At 41.8% G+C, this 18,762-nt stretch overlaps 3 protein-coding genes across 3 annotated transcripts in view; 1 reads left to right on the forward strand and 2 right to left on the reverse strand.

The window, feature by feature from the left end:
- pkn1a (protein kinase N1a) overlaps positions 1–6,342 on the reverse strand; it is a 43,849-nt gene extending 37,507 nt beyond the window's left edge. The window contains exon 1 of the mRNA XM_062388004.1: positions 5,488–6,342. Within this exon, the coding sequence (XP_062243988.1) occupies positions 5,488–5,508 (21 nt within the window). The 5' untranslated portion in view covers positions 5,509–6,342. The remainder of the gene's footprint in view (positions 1–5,487) is intronic.
- Positions 6,343–8,374: 2,032 nt separating this feature from the next.
- c5h19orf67 (chromosome 5 C19orf67 homolog) lies at positions 8,375–12,850 on the forward strand. Its single transcript, XM_062387349.1, has 7 exons — positions 8,375–8,546; positions 8,697–8,913; positions 9,667–9,814; positions 10,500–10,600; positions 11,158–11,376; positions 11,539–11,679; positions 12,717–12,850. Exons 1-7 carry the CDS (start codon positions 8,375–8,377, stop codon positions 12,841–12,843), a joined length of 1,125 nt encoding a protein of 374 aa, XP_062243333.1. The 3' UTR covers positions 12,844–12,850.
- A 359-nt stretch (positions 12,851–13,209) lies between these two features.
- LOC133953487 (GRB10-interacting GYF protein 2-like) lies at positions 13,210–18,707 on the reverse strand. The gene has a single exon (XM_062387411.1). The coding sequence runs from the start codon at positions 17,314–17,316 to the stop codon at positions 16,390–16,392; it is 927 nt and encodes a 308-aa protein (XP_062243395.1). The 5' UTR covers positions 17,317–18,707; the 3' UTR covers positions 13,210–16,389.
- Between the last annotated feature and the right edge of the window lie 55 nt (positions 18,708–18,762).

The raw sequence follows: 18,762 nt of genomic DNA on the forward strand, positions 1-18,762 counted from the left end.
CATGCTCCAGCCAGAAAGAGGAAAATGAACTCACAGTGAACTGAATGTGATCTGGGCTGCTAGTGTTAGACAATACAAGCTATTGTCCTGCTGCGGCCATGCAGCCTCATCATCAACATAATGCCCTTTAGATCTCCCCTACCCTCCACCCTCAGACCCCAGCAAAGCCATGCCCACATCCGAACTGATTCTATCAGAGCAGCAAAGAACAAACGCTTTTCAAATGGCCAGGCCACAGCAATGAGAAAATAAAATACTATGGGGACTTAAACTGCTGATTTATCACATCTTGTGTTGGACAATCACTGGCCGACGAACAAACATGTCATGGTTCTTCTGATAGGTGTTTGCTCAAACTACTCATCACTAAAGTCATTACATGTTCAGAGATGTGTTTACAGCAATACGAAACATAGAAAAGGGAATGTTAAACTGTCCAAACAACTTTAGTGCTGTCAAACATCAGAACATTGTGAATAATGCCCGTCTTGTGTCAGGGAAAATAATGTTGGGGCTCAATGTAACGTCAATAAATGTCTTGTTTTACACAAGAAACTGTTCAAGACCCAAATGCATGGAGCTTATTTTGATGTAAAAGAAGGCAAAGAACCAAACTACCCAGTTTTTCCTTGAAAATAACGTTTGAATATTTATTCAAGATTAAACTAATTTCCTCTCGTACAAATTAATTCAAATTTTAATTTCACCAATACAATTATAGCCTATTAGTGGTTTTGGCTGCCCCATAAAAGCAAGCCCTACAAATGTGAATGTCCCTAACTTACTGACTGACATCAGTGGTTGGCTGGCTTTTTCCCACTGGCCCTTGTTCTTTCAAAGTGATGACCACATTATGGGGAGTACGATTCCTTTTTGGTGGCCACTCTGATACTCTCAGCTCTAGTATCAGGCATGAGTAGACTCTGCCTCTCTGACTGCATATCCATCACAGGAACATGAACAGCTGAAGTGGAAACTATTGGTGTTATGCTGCATTCCTTTTCACATCGGAAGTAAGAGCTGGGAATTAGGTTGGTTTTAGTTTTGTTAATTTTATGGGATGGGGACAGTTTTCTTTAGCCAACTAAGCCACTGTTAGCAATACCAGTTGATAACAATGCATTAGGCTGTGTATTGTGTATACAGCTGTAGCCCGTTGTCCACAGATGAAAGTAAGACCATATAGTGTGAATAACAGATATAATCAGACACAAATGAGACCGAACTGCTAGAATCAGTATATTACAGCAGCCTGCACCACTGCTGGTGTGTGTGGAGCAGCCATCTTGGATTTTATAAGTGGGGTTGGTGAGGATTCACTGACTTTCTGAGTCAGACTCTCATTCTTTTTTTTTTTTTTACAACTGAGAAGGCAAGAAAATCCATATTAAAATGTAACACAACATTGTGCAGGGTTCAGATTGACTGACAGGGGAGAACACTGTACGATGGCAAAAAGGAACAAACAGATGAGTTTGACATTAATGTGTGAAATATTTTGGCAAACATGTTCAAACCCTATACCAGGTTTTGTTTGTACTTTCCCTAATGCATGAATTTACAAACTCTGGGGTTTCTGCTACTTTCATTTTGCAGCCGCCCCTATAATAATCGTTCATTAATTGTCACTTATCAAGGTAAAAGTATGAAATAATCGTAATATTGATTTTAAAATCATATCGCCCAGCCCTACACACCTTTTTGGTCTCAATGGTTGGACTTAAATGCAAGCATGACATAATACAATTGTATTTTCTTGTTGATTCCTCTAGATGTTGTGTTGCAAATCATTTCTCTGAGACAAAATGAAGCACACAGTCAATTCAGCCAATATGAGGTTATGATCATATGTTACATGCCTAAAAATAGCATTATTCATGTGAGAGATAGTCTCACATGATAGGGAGTAAAGGAAGTCCTTCTAAACTACATTGCTTTATGAAACTGAGATGCCTACCAGAGAAATTAAAGAGAACATTAGTTCCTTTTCTCTCTCTGCTTCTTCAGCTGTTCCTTGAAGACTTATTGTGGCTTCTGTCTGCCTACATGGCCACAGGGCAGAGCTGAGAAAAGCCTACTTTGTGTGCATAGCTTTCTCCTTACGTCATGGTAAGGCTTATGGGAAGTACTCCTATGCATTCCCTGGAGTATCCGACTCTGGATGCATTTGTGCTTTCGCAAACATGACAATTTGTGCTCAGGTACATTCTTAAACCAGCAATTTGTTCCTTGGTTGTCTGGTATATTTTCCACTGAACTTAGAGCGCAAAACATGTTACACAAGCAAACAACCACTGCACAATCCTCCACAACCCCCGAAATTGTGACGACAACATGGATACCTCATGTGGGAAAAACTGAAACATCAGAGCTGCATTCAAGCACATCATATTTGTCTGCCGACCTTTTCAGTGTCTGCCTCACTTCTGTCCTTATTCAAATGTAAAACTTTCAGTCAATGACAAATCTCTCAAACTGCTGGAGGAGGCACATTAATGAGAAACATCTAAATGTGGCTGTATCTGTTTGGAATAGATTTTTCCAACCCTTGTCACAGGCACAGAGCAAGCGTAAAGGCAATGTTACATATGTTAAGTAACTAAGCCGTCTAGCCAGGGGGACATCAAGGCACCAAGGCTAGAATTAGAACCAGTTGAAGCAGCAAAATAACCAAGCACAAAGCTTTTAAAAGCAGTCAGATAACATGCTACATTTAAGCAACATAATTAAACACAGACTGTGGTTCATTTTATTACTGACACGTGCTGGGGTCCATGATATAAATTATAAACGAAAAAAACAAGATCAAAAGGAGTCAGTGGAGACATTGTGAAATATGTACTGCGGTGTGGAAAAGATAAATGTTGAATACATTTTTTTTATAATAATGACTATGACAGCCAATTCGTTTTTTGAATAATCTTGTGGAATGCAGTGTCAGTTTGTTCACTACAATTTACTAAAGCTCCTTTCCTTAACATTATAACTTCATTGTTTAGTTTAACCAACACACTTAAGCCCAAAGATGTTCCATTGAGAATTATATAAAACAGATAAAAGCCACAAATGCTTTAGAAGCCAAGGACCAGTGTGATTTTTATGTGAAAATGACTTAAATTCTATGATTATCAAAAATCCTGTTAATATTTATACTACTAGTCTGAAGTGAAGAGTCATTAATCCACTAACTAATTAATTCACCCTGAAAGGTACAATTTCATACAGGACAGAGGCTGTGAGCAGGGCGAATAACAGACACAGGGAAGGCATACTACTCAACTGAGTAAATAGTGGTGTGCAGTTTAAGTCACAGGTAAACTTTAAGTCAATCCCGTGTTAATCCCGGGCATAAAATAATTTTCATGTGCACCTAAAACAAAAATGAAACAACATAGCATAATCATTTATAATGCAGCAGAGGAAACGGTAAATACAGGTGAAGAGGGAAAACAAGGACTGTCAAGTGTTCAGCCAGTATTTTATGTTTTCAGATTCACACACAGGTTTCATCCAACCATTATTGTACTCATGGTGATTATGACTACTCTTCTGAAGTCATTATTAACATTGTCCAAATCCTGCATTTACATGGGCACCTGCTCCTCACCTGGTTACTTCTTCCAACCGGACATATTTCATTACTGATTTGTCTGCCGTTTCAATACTATTCCTTGTCAGCTGAATGACATCACAGTTCCTAAATTGCCAACAGGTATGATCAGAGAACAGACAGATCAAACGCATTCACCTGCATGACAGCACTAGCTCCTGCATATCTGAACTGTATGCAGCTCAACCTGAGTAACAGCTGATACACAACACAGGCTTGGACTGAAATGTCACAAGCTCCACTGGAACAATGGCTCAGCAGGTTTAAAAGCTATGCCTTTCATTATGCTCACCTGCTGCCTCCTCATTGCCCTTCAAGTTCCCAGACATGAGAGTATGAAAAGAACTGCATTTACTGTGGATGTTTTACTTGATAAGGTCACTCTAAGCTTTGTGACTCTTGAGAACAAAGCAGAGATCAATTTTCATAGATAATCTATATCCTACATCAGGAAATCCTCGGCCCATTCCCTGTAAGATGCAAAGTAGGAAGTCTTCCTCATACTAAAGCTTTCATAAAGAAACCAAAGGCAAATGGAGTTGGGAATGTGGCCTGTATGATGTTTTATTTCATAACAAACACCGCTGTTGTGCGTTGCATGCACCCTGCATCTACACACAAAACATGTAGAAGGCAAAAAGGTACAGTTAAAACCAAGGGGCCCGCATCATGGAAAATACAACACAATAACATAAAACAGCAAGGTCACCGATCCTCCACGACCAGAAAGAGTCTCGTCATACATTATTAACAAGGGACAAACTATCTGTTTCAATTCTACTGAGTGATTGGTGGACCCTCACAGTAGGGCCCTGGGGCCACCAGAAAGTCCTTGAGAGGTTTGAGAGTCCCCCCCTTAAAGCTAGATCCATCAATGCATGTCATTATAATGTTTTATAATGGCTGTGCAGCCATTAAAAAACAACGTCATCAACATAATGCCCTTTAGAGCTCCCTTACCCTTCATCCTCTGACCCCAGCAAAGCCATACCCACATCCAAACTGATCCCATCAGAGCAGCAACGGTCCAACTACAGCAGTGCTTTTCAAATGTCCAGGTCACAGCTTTACACAACTGTATTTCACTCGTGAGAAAATTACAATACCACGGGGAAATATTTGACCACTGCTCGCTCACAGGACAAAAGCCTCACTGGCCAACTACCCAACATGACAATGCTCTTCTTGTAGATGATTGCTTGAAGGACCTGTCACTTAAAGTACTTTTAATAAATATCTTTAGAGATTTATTTATAACAATATAAAAAAGAGAAATGGGAAAGTTAAACTTTGCATCAATTTGTATTTCTACAGCAGTGGTTCACAATTTGAAGCTTGGGACCCTAAATCAATATGATCTGGGAAATTAAGCTAGAACCATTTATTGGTTGACCAACATGTCGGTATCAGCGTGTATGTTTGCGATATTAAAACGTTTATATTATTAGGGATTGTCACAAATATTTTTTTAATATATCTATTCACTATCAAACATTTCTTTACCCTACATCTGTATCCGCATTGGCCCACCAAAACCGTATTGATCAGGTTTTACTCATAAGGAAAATAAAGTGTATTTTACAATTTGTTCTTCTAATTTGAGCTTTTTTGTTTGTAACAAACTAAAAACGTGTACCTCTTCAGTCCATAACAGCGACTGAACTGCTCACAACTAAAGCCATGCGATGAGAGGTCACAAGCACATACTGCTTCATTAAAAGCCACCAAAAAAATGGTTACCACTGATCTAATATTTATATTTTGGTGGTATATGATGTAGAGAACTTGGATCACACTGTCCACCATGAAGGTCTGCAGGCCACTAGACAGGGCACTTTAGATGCTGGTTTACAGGACATGCAACTCCATCCACTTACTTGTATGGAGTCGTTCGCCATCGTTGTCTGTGCTGCTCTGTTCACAGACAACCTGTGCACATGTGGGGTTCGTCCTTCAGGTCAACGGGCTGTCCCCTCTCCCAGGACAGTAAAATAAGATGTTGGTAGTGGTAAAGGAAGACGGCTATTGGTGAATGTTATCTTCACTTTATACAAACAGGCCGTATAGACACAAAGGCAAACAAGTCAAGAGGTAATCCGCATTGTTGGGTTGCCCGGCCGCGCCTGAACTGATCCTCCCAGCGTTTTCCAACGTGTGAAGTCCTCTCTTCCGTCACATTAAAAAGCCTTGTCTGGGGCTTTTTTTTAAAACAAAGACGAGTCTTCCGCTGCTGAGCTCAACACTCATTGTTCATCTCATTCCCTGGAGGTTCGTCATTCAACAGCTAGCAGCAGCAGCAGCTCCATTAAAACACACGCCGCAGCAGCAGCAGCTCCTGCTCACACACACCACATGCAATAAAAGAGAGAGCCTTCCTCTTCTTCCTCTTCTTCTTCTTCTTCTTCTTCTTCTCCTTCTCCTTCTCCTTCTCCCGGTAACCTCCGTGAAACACGCCTAAGTCTCTGTATCACATGCCACACACACACGCGGAGGAAGGAGAAGAATACGCCGCCTGTCAGTCCTCCAGCGGCCGCTCACACACTCCCAATGACGGACAATAGCCAGCTCCTCTGTCCGCTCAAGGTTCCGCTGACTCCACTCGGACGAGTTCCGGCGACATAGAGCTGAGACGTGTCGTCGTCGGTGGTTTGTCGCTCAGCATCTCCTCACGTTCAAACTGCGGCCAACTGACGCCACGGGGGCACGCGCACCAGACCACTTGTACGACAGACACTGCCGCGCGCCCCCGACGCTCTGGCAATGCCGCCCGGCCGCTCATTGGTCCGGGGCAAGGCGGCGGGGGCGCGTCCGGATGTGTCATGTGACACACACAAGCACAGTCGTGGTGAACTGTAACTTATAATGAACCAACTGTTGAATAAACACAAGTGAAGGCAGAGACATCAACACAGAGCCATGCTCACCGACACACAGTACTCACATCGTGTACTAGTATCTCACAATATTTCTATGTGTTTATATGTTTAAGATGAGATGAGATAAGATGCGATAATATGTGATAAAATAAGATTAGATAATATGAGATAATTACTTGTCATTTGGCTGACGCTTTTGTCCAAAGCGACTTACAATAAGTACACTCAACATTTATGAGGGGCCATTTAGGGGTTCAGTATCTTGCCAAGGACACTTCAGCCAAGGACACTTCAGCATGCATGGGAAAGAGTGGGATTTGAACCGGCAATCTTCTGATTGGGGAACCACCACTTTACCCCCTAGGCCACACTGCCCACAGATAATATTATATAATATTTAATAAAATAAGATGAGATTAAATAAGATAAGATAGGATAGGATAAGATAAAATGATATATGTATATAAATACTTTTACTTAACATACTGTACAGCAATGTTGATTTTAGTTAAGGATATTGTTTTAATTCCATGCAAAGCCTAACTTTTGATGTCTATGACTTATTTTATTTTGTCTAAAAAAAATTCCCTTTCAGGTACCATCTGAAGTTTTCACTTTTGTAGCTTCATCATTTCTCTTCACAATCGACTAGACTTATAAAGACTCACTTGAATACTTTTAACTGCTGTAACATATTTTAAAGATAATCCAGGTACAAAGCGTAGCTAAGTAAACCAATTAAATAGGGTGTTGAAGGGATTAAATGAATCAGGTCCAAGTCTTTTTTAAGTAAAAGAAGCTCCAAAGTACAACTGAGGCTGAACTCATCCGGACACATTCATAACAAGCCTGTGTTCTCATGTCTGGAGGGGAGAAGGTGAGAGAGGAAAACTCATCACAGGGAAAAGCAATGTGGGTAGAGGAGGTGTTCTGGACCACATTTGCATAGCTGATTTGCAAATTGAAAATTTGTCAGCAACAGGATGAGTAGGAAGATGGAACAGAGCGTAGCCCAAGTGCTCTGAGATACACACATACCGCACATATCCTGTATACTGGCAAATCTGTAAATGTATCCACATGAATTGATTCAGTGTGTGGATGTGTTGACAGGGGAGAAATGATTTATAAATGGCTGACAAGATGCCCTTCTTCACATTTCCAAACAATCACCATTGTTGTTGAATAAATGTTAAGCTGTAAAAAAAAAGCAACATTACCGTTCTCCACAGAAATTATTTTACAATTTTGAAGTAAAATCCATCAAACATCTGCTTGACAAATAAGTATTCAATTATAAAAAAATCGTTGTCGATTACTTTTCTGACACTTATCAATAAAAGGAAGATGGATTATTTTCTAATTCGGAAAAAAACAGTTTGTTGCGCTCCAACATTTGTGTTTGTAGCGTGAACCTCGAAAAAAACACAAAACTTTTATTTTGGTAATTCATTGTTTAGTTGTTGAGTCAACGGTCACTGCGACTGACCGTGTCCGTGACCTTCTGACCGCTCCTCCACCAGAGAAGGTAAGTTAGCTTAACCGCTAGCTACGCAGCTAGCTAAAGTTCGGCCATCTGTTATTAAAGCATAATACCCTACACTCTGCTTGAGGTTAGATATTTAACTATGGTGGGGTTTCATTCGGCCAACAAACTAAACACACGAGACGTGTCCTGTCTTTATATGAGGTTAATTCTCCGCTTTGACTCGGGTGTATGTTAGTATCGGCTAGCATTTTGGGGAATTAGAAAACCATTTTCGTGTCAGCTAGCAGTGACTAACCGCTAGTGCAGTGCAGGGCAGCGTCCAAATAACCGTTAATGCGGCGTTTTGTTGTTTTCCAACAGATTGTCGTGTAAGTGCGGACTTTAGCTACAGCAGAAAACATGACAGGTGTCAAGGGTCGAGTCGAGTTCCACCTGGAAAACTCCCCTCTGGGATATGAAGTGATCGGGGAACGCCCGCAGGAGAACGAGAGCGCGGCTGAGAGGCCGTCGGAGTCCGGGGAGGGCCAGTCCAACACCGGCCAGAGAGGTCAAGTAACGTCTGCTACAGCCGGTGGGTTCATTCGTGTCAGGTCCTACACATCTTTAAGAGTTTAAATAAAACAGACAAATAAGACACGGCCTCTTAAAGGGGCTTGGTGCTGTTTGTATTTTGAAAGGATCCACTTTTCTCTTGTTAACATTGATATTGAATGCGTCTCAGAGCTGCAAGATGACGACGATAATGCGGGTGACGAAGATGCTCCGCTGTCGGTACTGGCTGACGTCGCTCTGGCGCCACCCCGCGGTGATACTGCCTCCTGCAGCTGGGACAGTGAGGCCTACAGCTTTCTGGAGCTCGGATTCCAGGAGACATGTATCCAGTCCATGCGGCTGCAGCTTCAGTTCCTCCTGAGCCAAGCAGATGACTTGATGAAAGGGTGAGTGAGGGTCTCAGGTGACCACAATACACTGGCCTTATCGATTTTACTTAAATCTCTGCCTGCTTCTTTCACCGTAAGACTATCTCCCCAAAAATCACATCAATTGCTGCTTTGCAAAAAAGTTGTGCATGCTTTTATATCACCTCAACCTGAGCACTGTACTGCACTTTACTTAGTTTTCAGCTAGTGCTCCCTCCATTGTATTCAATTAATGCAAAATTATGCTGCCTGGCTTATCACTTGAAAGGACATGACCACATCAACCACATGCTTCTTTTAAACTCCTTTAAAGTTGACATGTTTTTTTGCAAATGGTTGAAATTGACCGTTCTCTTATCTCTGTGGATGTTACACGGTTTTATTCCCATTTTATCTGTCTGGGATTGTTTATTTCTCATATAGCCCTTTTTAACATTGTTAAGTAAACAAAAAGACGAACCTGGATTGATCTGTCCAAAAATCCAAGAGTCTCCCTACCCTGTCTAGTGCCCCTGAGCAAGGCACCTTACTCCCCCAACATCTGCTCCCCGAGCGCCGTACATGGCCCCTCACTGCTCTGTGTGTCCTGCACACAGATGGGTTAAATGCAGAGGTTAAATTTACCTACCATTGCATGAGTGTGTTGTGCATGTCTGTGCATGTGTTTGGTATAAATAAACATATCTTAAAGTCCGACATAAATCAAATGTATTGTTTTATTTATTTATTAATTTATATGCGGATTGCCATTTTGTCTTTGTGTTCTGACAGGCAGGATGATCAAGAGAGGAAGGCTCATGCTGCTGCCGTACCAGACTTCCTATTCACCTGTCAGCCTTATTTTAACTATGTGGAGTCCACAGCACAGAGAAGCCTGATGTCCGAGCACACCCCTCTGAGTCATGAAATCTACACACAGGTAAATGCTTCCTTTTCTCCCCTGTAGGATGAAGCCGTTTTGATGGCTTCAATTTCATTTAGCTCAGCTAGCAGATTTTATATCAAGAGGATGTTGAAGTAGTGTTTTGCATTAATCATTCCGTGTCTGGCTTTTCACTTTTATAATTTGTTCTATTTTTGAATCACTTGGCTTCTCATAAAGTTGTTGTACAAAGTTGCTCGACATTTTTGCAGAGCTTTTCCATTTAATGTAACGCTACGCTCTATAAATATTCAGACACTATACTGACCCACTAATGTATTTCCCATATTTTAGTTTTCTGTATTTTCACAGTGGAAATAAATGCTGTCAAGAAGATTGACAGATGATTTGTTCCTTGAATTTCATCTACACATATGACTGTGACAGCTTCATTTGAATGCTCACACTGTACGCCTTATTTTGATTAAAAGAAACAGATGCTTTCTCAAACATTATAGACTGGAATCCTGGGAACGTAGAAATTACACTTGGGTGTATGAAACCCATTAACCATAAAAAACTTCTTTATAAAAAGCGTAAGCAATTTACTTGACAGATCAGAGAGGATATTTACTATAACAGACATATTAGAAAACGACAGGTTTAACTGCTACAACTTGACTCTAAACTTCTACTCTGTGGTTGTTTGTGTGTTTTTGTGTGTTTGCTTGCGTCTGTGCAGCTGTTGGACTTCTCTGAGCAGCTGTGTGACAAGTTGGAACAGCTGGTGTTAAACCACGCCAAACACAGTCTCCTCAGTTTGGATGAATCTGATCCTAGCAGGTACAAACACACACACGCACACACACAGGAACAAGATCTAGAATTGATGAAATCTTAATATATATATATGTACACTTTTCTCCTGGAAGATTATTGTCATTCTTATCCTGTAATAAATGTTTTCTGTCCAGGTATCTTGCTACTCAAGGTACATCACAGTACAGTTTGTTTAATGATTTATGTCCCTGCAAATATATACGGTATAATAAAACCTCAAATTTATGAGGGCAGGTATATTGTGTGTATAGTTTATAAATATTTAACTTTGGACATTTGCATACCTCCAGTCATTCAAATTCTAGTTAAAGAAGTTGCTTAAAATAACACAAGCCTGTAATCATCTTTGCAGGGCCTACATTATCAACAACACAACAAATAAAACTAATACATTCCATACTTGTACAGATTGTAGAAAGTATAAATGTATTTAGCTGTAAATGTTGATTCACCCATATATGACTTTCACTACTGTAACCGTCTCATTTCCCAGCAGCGATCAGTCTGTTTTCATTTATTTTACCTTCCTACTCTCCAAACTCTCCCGTCTGTGGTCCCAGCTTGTCTCACTTCTGCATCGGTCAGACTCAGCTTGGCCGACTGAGGCTGACAGCGTTCCGCTACTGCCTACCCACTCCGTACATCCCCCAGGTTGACACGGGCTTGTACAAACGGATGCGGTGGAACGTGGAGACGCTCCCAGGCAAACACCAGCAGGCAGATGAGAGGCAGGGTGGAGACAGCGAGGAGAAAGCAGAAACCGTTAGAGAGACAGAGTAGTGAGTTTCTCCATCTTTTATTTCCCATGTCCCTTCAGTTCTCGCTCGCTCGCTCACTGATGAGAATTCTTCTTTTAAAAACGTTCTTCTATGATGACACGACGTTCATTGATCTCTAATTGTCAGCTTATTTTCTTACTGTTGTGTTTGTGTCCCTATTAGTTACTTCCTGTGCTATGAGGATATTCCCAATGCACACGCTGATGCTGGTGAGGAGAGCCACAGTGACGTGGTGAGGTGGTGGTCCATCGGCCGTTGGGTGCAGGTGAACCCAGTCCCTGACACAGAGGACATCAATGAATGGTATACTCGTAAACATTCTTCCTTTTAAACCTAGAGTTGTTCTCCTAAAGCTGGGCACAGACCACAGGGATTATGGGCCCATTTAACCCTGATTCTGACACCCCGAGAATTGGAGGAGAAATGTGGTCTGGAACCTGTGTTGATACTGATGTTCAGCCCAGATGATGTGAGGGCTTACAGAGCCACTCTTTAACCTGCCAGACTGCCTGCAGAATGATCAGTGCTGCCCCAATTTTACATTCTATTTATCAAACATAGTTGATATTCACGATTTAAAAATCAGGATGATTATGTCAGTTCTTTCCAAGCAGAACCACAATAGCCATTGAGAGAGATAGTAGACGAGGCTGCCAAGCAACAGTAAACAATCTGAGGCTAATGCCAGTTAGTCTGCTACCATTGACAGATATAAACTGACAATAAATATCTTGTCAAGTTGTTGACCGCGTCTCCTTGACCATTTTGTCATCCAGACGCACATCCTGCTTTTGTTTATCAACATGGCATGGCGTGTCACTCCACGCCACTCTCCAATTTGTTTAAATCAGCTTCCCCATGAGGTCACATGGGATGTAATATGTCGTGTCGCTGCCTGTGAGGCAATAATCGAAATAATATCCTGTAGCGTGGGATACACTGTTATTTTCTAATATTGTAGCATGTGCAGATCCACATCAGTGGGCGATTTCTACCTTTGCGATGGATCTTGATGAAAGAATCAGGCACATTTTGGGAGCAAATATCTGGGAACGTGTAGAACTGTACGTGCAGCTTGATTGAATCTAGGGGGACTTGGCTTTGGTGGAGGTATGCGCTCTATTGAGTGCCATTCTTGTTTTGGTTAGGTTTATAAAAACTCCTGTTGTCTGAACTTAAATACTTGTATTATATATATATGTATGATATGTATTGCTAATTGCTACAAAAGAAAGTCCATCACATTCAGGACCCTCATTAATATCTATAACAGTTTCTCTTAATGAAAACAAACTCCTGATATATTGTCTGACATGTGTTTGTATGTGTTCATGAAGTAGGATCACGTGTGAGGTCCCTCAGGCTGACTACCACAGGCTGTTGTTCCTGGGCAGTAAGGAGCCGTCCAGCTGCAATGCTACAGAGCTCCTGCAGCAGCTGCTGTTGTCACAGCAGACCACACTGTGACGCTCTGCTCTGTAGGAGGGTGTGTGCATCTGTGTTATAGTGCACGACATCTACATTGAGGTTTCTCACAGCATTTGGAAATGGACTGGACCAGTTTTGTTCAAACAAGACGTTGAAGGTAAATCCTTGTTTGAAATATGTGTAGCCAATTTCCTCGCCTCTGTCCATTTATGTAAAAATTGTTTTATGCTGTGCACTTTGTTTGAGGTTTTGCTGTACAATGTTTTTGTCACTTTAATCTGTTCAGTCTCTTCTTGTAATCTTAAAATTTTTTTTTATAGTTTTAAAAGTATTCTACGTTTTAAGTGTTCACACTTTTAAGAGTATGTTGTTATGTTGTAAATAAATACAATATCTTGTATTTTCATTAAAAAAAACATTTTATTTACATTAAAAGTTGCATTGAAAAATTACAAACAATCACAGGTTTCTGTTGTTCAGAAAGTCAAAAGACAATAAGGAAAGAATTTCTTTACACTTTAAAACGAGCTGCCATGATTTGTGTCCCACAAGTGAGAAAGCCCAGTTTATTCCATCAGGTTCATCATCATCGTCATTTAAATTAGTACACATGAGCCTCATTTCATGTTTAATAAATTAATATCCCAAATGTCAGATTTAACACCTTACACTGAGTAATAAATGACAGTGTTTTCCCCAGAATTCAGCCTGCTGTGTTCAGTTTGACCTTACAACCATTCAGCTCATATGTTCCAAAGAGTGGACATAAAAAAAGGCATTTTACTTAGAACAAAGAATCAAATCTACCATTTACAACCAACATCATTCATTCTCTAATTCATTACAAATCTATATCTGACTCTTAAAGGGCTGCTATACTTCTAAATCTCTCAAGTACAAAAGTAAAGTGGAGTTTCCCTTCATTACAGTGATAAGTCTTTAAACAATATACACAAAACTACCCGGGCATGTTTGCGTGAGCACATTTCATAAAAGTCCAGCTTTGTCAAAAAAATACAGTGAGGGTTATGTTGCCCTGCCAAGCTTCCATAAAGAGACTGGACAAACTAGCGTGCAACGGTCAGGGGAATTTTCTTCAGTGAAAAAAAACTAACGGGTAAGAATCTGTCTGTTGAGTCATTAAAGATTAAACACTGACTTCTGAGTCTTCTCTGTTTTCACTTCAGCTGATAAACAACTCAGCCTTTATACGGTTTAACACCAGAGGGCAAGTCAGCAAGTCAGGAAGTGACTGAATACAAAGCATGGATGAGACATGGGGGGGGGGAATAAATGTCAAATTTTCTGACACCAGTCGCTTGTAGTCTCCATATTTTAGAGCCCTCATCTAAACTTGTGTTAGGAAATTTGGCTTTAAAGAATTCCCCAGTCTTTAAACCAGTGACCTGAGCCTGTCTTCACCACTGACCTACCAACACAGACTGACAATGGTGTAAAGCACAGATAAGAACATTTACAACCAGTGAGAGACACCCACTAACACACACAACCATACTGTAGCTCATCACAGTCAACATTGATACACAAATAATACACAGAATAACCTGATACCAAACCCCCCTCCTCCTTCTGATGACACAGGGCGGTGACCCCTGACCCTCACAGAAGTGTTGGTTCAAACCTAGAGTCTTGTTTAAAGTCTGTGTCCGATAGAATTACAGACTATCATCTGTATCAACCGCTGCCTGTGACTGAAGAAGCGTCCTCTGTCAGGCAGGTGTGAGAATCGAAGGAAGACTACACCTGTGGAAAAAAGTTAACGTGCGGCTCCAGAACAATGACGCCCACCACAGGAGAAATAACCCTCAGCAGTTTAAACCTGATCTCAATCATGTGCTCGTCGACTCCAACCTCAGCAGTGCCTGACCCCAGTGTGTCAGAGGCTAATGACCTTCAGTAGGGGGAGGACTCTGGGCCTCGATCATCAACATATTTGACTCAGTAAACATTATTAGTCTTGAGTTGGAATAAGTGCAACTTCGTGTCAATCTGTGAGCATCATGTAGATCTATTTTAGCAATATTCAGTGGTAAGACATCTCCAGTGTAATCCCACTTTTAAATAATAACATGATAGGAACAGCTCTGGCTTCAGTTAAACAAGCTACAACCAGTGTGTCTACCTTTGACTTAATGGAGCCATTTGGCATCATCAGGGTGAGTGTGTTAGGCCAACCATGGCACAAGGTTTTGGCATAAAGCAAAGTGTCCAGTTACACCCTGATTGGAGTGATGCATCATGGGACTGATGTCAATAATCACATGGTTTCAGGTGTGTGTGGGTTGAGTTTCAGTGGGTTTGTTTCCATGGGGTCGGATAACGAGTGTGAGGTAAGAGAAGAGCTGAGTTTCAGTGAGGTGTCGCTTCGTGTTCGTCTACTTTAATTTCCACAGTAGATAAGAAACAGGTTTATATATATGTTTGATCCCTTTTTTCCTTAACAAAATAGTTATTAACCACTCAACGCATCAGTGTTGAATTAAAGACATATTTGAGAAGAATAAGTATTTGAGCATAAGAATATAACCAAATATTCCACACTTTGGATAAGCTCCCGTTTGTTTTCAAGTTTGTTCTTATATGAAGAGAAGGATTTAAAACAGGATCTCGAGCTTCACGATTGTTCAAAAAGATGCACAAATGACTTATTCCGTTTTTGAAATCTTCAAACTAACCATTTACTAGTTACCATCACCCGAGGATTGTATGATGAATAAGTCACGCACAGCTTTTTTTTTTGCATCAATAAACAGCTCACATACTTGCAAGAAACTATCAACTGTTCTGCTGTAGCACCAAGAATTAGCATCTGTGAAAAATGTGCTTGTTCTTCCAGTTAGAAAATCCCTGTGTCTCTCAGTTGAATCCTCAGCTGATGCCCTCAACCTTTTGTCTTATGAGTTTTGAATCTCCTGTATACAGGCTGTGACCACTTCAACTGCAAGTGATGCATCTGTCTCAGGTTGCTCTACCATAACACTTTATAAAGCCTTCAAAAAGGTAAAAGAAATTCAGTAGTTAAAAAAAAGGGGGGGGGGGGGGGGTCGCAAAGCACTTATCGGGAAAGCCTGAAATATATACATCTATTTTCCTGCTCTTTAATCTTGTTGGTTCTCTTTCGACCACTCAGATTTAGCTATAGATTTGTTTGAGACCCACTGAGCCACAGCACCACAGGTTTACAGGTCTATTGTACTGGTCAGTTTTTGATCCCTCCATTGATTTTTTTTTTTTTTGTACAATGCAAAAACAATTATTGATTTGTATCAGGTGGTTATTTTTTTCTAAAATACTTGGCAATGAGATTTACAACCTTCATAACAATACGATGGTCATCGAAGTGATGTAGTTCATCTTCTTTTAACAGGTGATGTAATTTGTTATGGTTATTCGTTTTTTCCAGTGAAAAAATTGACTTCATCTTTTACAGCTGTTCCCTGAACTCATTTGCTTAATTGTGTGTATGGTAAAAATTATATCAGATAAATTGGGCTGAGCAGATATGTGTATCACCCTGTTTATGTGTGCGAGTCGAAAGCTAGTGTGTCATCACACACTCGCTCCTCAGTGATGCGTCTCCAGCTCTACCACTGTCCACTCTCCCTGTGGCGAGCTTCCAGTCGCCTCTGGAGAGAAACTACTGACGGAGGTGACGGTGGCCGAGGGAGGGGTGAGCGGGGGCAGCAGGGTGGGCCACAGGCTGCTCTCCAGGGGGCTCAGGGTGCCTCCTGCACACCCCGCCATCCGCAGCAAGGACGAGCAGCCGTCTCCATTCAGCAGCAGGGTCTGATTGATCAGCTGCTGGACTATGTCCACTTTCTTGCCCCAGTCCAGGTCCAGGGGTGGAGGTCGCTCTGGAGACTCAGGAGGGCAAGGGGAGGAGCTGTCATTATCCTGGGAGGGGGGGCTGGGTGTCTCAGGGGCTTCTGGGTAGTTGTTGGTTGATGGCAAAGAGTCTTGATGTTTTTCTTTATCTGACATCACTCTTTCAAAGTCGCTGACTATCTTTAAATTTGTCATCTCTTTCTTGGGCTCCTCTTTTGAAGGATTCAGCTCGTTTATTCCCTCTTCTTCATCTTCAGCCTCCTCCTCATCACTGTTCTCAAGAGCTTCATAGATGGTGCAGAGCCCAGAGGAGGGAGACAGCAGCACAGCCTGACTTGTATTAGACTGTTGCAGCTCCTGTTGCCACTGCATGATCTGTTGCCTTTGCTTCAGCTCCTGTTGTTGCTCCTGTAGCTGTAATTCCAAGTCTCTCCTCTGCTTCAGCTCCTCCTCTTCCTTCTTAGTCATCTCTGCCTGCTCTCTCGTCTTCCCCTTCTCATCTTTTTTCAACTTAATTTCTTCCTCTGCCTCCTCCTGCTCTTTGTTCCTTTTTATTTCTTCCTCTGCCTCCTCTTTCTTCCTCCTCTGCTCCTCCTCCTCCCTTGTCTTCCTCTCCTGCTCTGACTCCTCCAGCGGCCTGTTCTGCTGCTCCCTGCGCTGCTGCATCTCCAGCAGGTGCCTCTGGTGTTGCTCCAGCCTGCGGAGCTGGGGGCTCAACCCCTGCTGCCCGAGACTCCTCGGCGGGAGGTCGGCACAGGTGAGCTTTGGCGAGGCGGCGGCGGCGCAGAGAGGCTTGACGATGTCGCAGTAGGTTCTGGGGTACGCTGCATGCTCGCGGCGGTGCGGTAGTGCAGTGAAGCCTGTGTGTGAGAGGAAGTGGGAAGGAAGATTACAGAAGTGTGATGTTGTGAAAACAGAAGTGACAAGCAGCAGGACAGTGACAGCAGTGCAGTGAGTACAAGCAGAAGGGTGTAAGAGTTAAGGGTGTGTGGGGGGGGGCCTTCAGGGGCTCATACTTGCTGACTGAACAGTAGAAGCATTGTGAAGACAATCACAGAGGTGTGACAGTCGAATACAGCACCAAACTGACCCGCCGTTAACTGTAGCTTTGTACTATGAACAAGTGACAGTGGGTTATTGTTTGCAAGCTGTGCAGCAGCAGCATGGGTAAATATTCATAGCATTGGAATAACCAGAAAATCGTGACCCATGGCAAGGTTAATGGGGCTGGTGACCGAGGTCAGGGTTGGGAGATTTGTGCAGAGAGCAACTGTGCGTATTTAACAGGTATTTTTTACCCTCTTGATTTTATTTAATGTGCAAAAAAAAAAGCAGCCAACTTCCTGTATATGCAAACACTATCAACTATGGTGAGAAAATCTCATCACCCGTGAATGGAGCTTATGGTTAGTCATCCAGTGATACATGCAGAAGCTCCCCATGCATTTATAGACCTCCAGCATCACAGGAAAACTGAAATTAAAGCTCGACTTTGGAAGGAATGTCTAGCACAGCCAGACATTTTATTCTAACCTAGTCTTATTTGATGACCCTGAACAAACCAATCCATAGTAATGAGATGAAAAAAAGAAAAGTCATAATGCAACTGTGACATGCGCAAGCTAACAGTAATACGTCAATGTGGAACAATGCAGCAAGAATGCTTGAAAGAAAAAAACAAGTCAGTAGAGAGGAGCTAAATCAGCAACACACCCAGTCGACTTGAGGGAAATTAAAGTAGCAGAGGAATGAGCAGCTGCACGTTCTTCTTGAGACTCCACGACAAGGTGCCAAACTTCCTCACCGCTCCAGACGCCAAAGGTGGATCCGCGGATGTAAAGGTCTTGTGGTATTGACGATCAGTTCATAGCAGTTTCTTTCCAGTTATGTGGATTTCAGACCAGTCAAATATTTGAGGTTGAGCTCCAATCATATCAAGATATGGAAACTTATGTACAGTATGAGTGTGTGTAACAGCAGTAGTAGTAGTAGTAGCACTGATCGACTGCAAATTAGACTGAGGGAAAATATTATTAATGTAATATTATGAGCTGTCTAGAGCCACTGGGTGCGCGACCTTGTAATGAAAACCAGTTGAGTTTGATTTGTCCT

Source organism: Platichthys flesus, chromosome 5 (genome assembly GCF_949316205.1).
Source record: "Platichthys flesus chromosome 5, fPlaFle2.1, whole genome shotgun sequence".
NCBI classification, from domain to species: domain Eukaryota; kingdom Metazoa; phylum Chordata; class Actinopteri; order Pleuronectiformes; family Pleuronectidae; genus Platichthys; species Platichthys flesus.